Genomic DNA, 849 nt, shown 5'->3' with positions numbered 1-849 from the left:
TTTTTATCAAAATACAGCCTTTATACATCCTCTATTCAGGGCTTAACTTCCTTGCAAGTGGTCTTCTTGTGACCTTCCTTAAAACAGTTTGAGCACTTGTTCGGCTTATGTTTTTTACTCCCCCCCCTGATGCAAACAATAAAGTTGGTATAATTGGAGAATTTACTATACGTTACTGAAAATATTGTTTAAAGTCAACACAACAGTCTTACCGGTATATCTCCTGCGGACAGTTTACGTTTGATTCATGGTCTTCCCTTCGTTCTTTTGGTCGTTGGTGGATAAAGATCAACCGTTAGTATTTCGGCTGGCACTTCAACATCCTTTGGATCCGGAACCGGAAGTATGATACCCCTAACTGTTTCAGCCCATGTCTCTTTGAGATGGTGTTTGCAAACAAACATGGTGTACTGCATATTACGGCAAGAAGCAGCAGCAATGGCATGTCGGCATGGCAAACCAAGCTTTTGGAATTCGAGGCAAGTGCAAGTTCGTTTATCCAGATCAACCGTGAAACCAAAATTAGTTGGCCTGTGCGTAACTTCGAATAACCAAGTCGAACATGGCATAACTAGAAGGCCCGTTGACAGCACCAGCTGTTCGACCAGTATCTTTTGAATATTATCTGGAACATTTCCCTTCATCTTACTGATCTCGGTGCGTCTGCTCACATACCATGTACACAGCTTCCGGCGAATAAACTCGAACAATGCCATTATAGGACTATCACGAGCGGGCAGAAGAGCATTATTGAACGATTCAACAGCGTTAGAAGTCATCACGTTAAATCTCTCCCCTTCAAAATGTGAACGTGTCCATAGCTTCTTGTCGATCTTCTCCAAATAATCC

At 42.4% G+C, this 849-nt stretch overlaps 1 protein-coding gene across 1 annotated transcript; it reads right to left on the bottom strand.

Annotated features, from left to right (window-relative positions):
• Positions 1-245: 245 nt before the first annotated feature.
• On the bottom strand, positions 246-779 carry LOC106302815. Its single transcript, XM_013739240.1, has one exon. The coding sequence runs from the start codon at positions 777-779 to the stop codon at positions 246-248; it is 534 nt and encodes a 177-aa protein (XP_013594694.1).
• Positions 780-849: the final 70 nt, after the last annotated feature.

This window comes from Brassica oleracea, chromosome C7, assembly GCF_000695525.1.
Source record: "Brassica oleracea var. oleracea cultivar TO1000 chromosome C7, BOL, whole genome shotgun sequence".
NCBI lineage: Eukaryota > Viridiplantae > Streptophyta > Magnoliopsida > Brassicales > Brassicaceae > Brassica > Brassica oleracea.
This window is presented reverse-complemented; position numbering and strand designations above follow the sequence as displayed.

Bases quoted from the DNA above. Each gene is read 5' to 3' on its own strand.
- LOC106302815 (XM_013739240.1), bottom strand. From the start codon at position 779: ATGACTTCTAACGCTGTTGAATCGTTCAATAATGCTCTTCTGCCCGCT.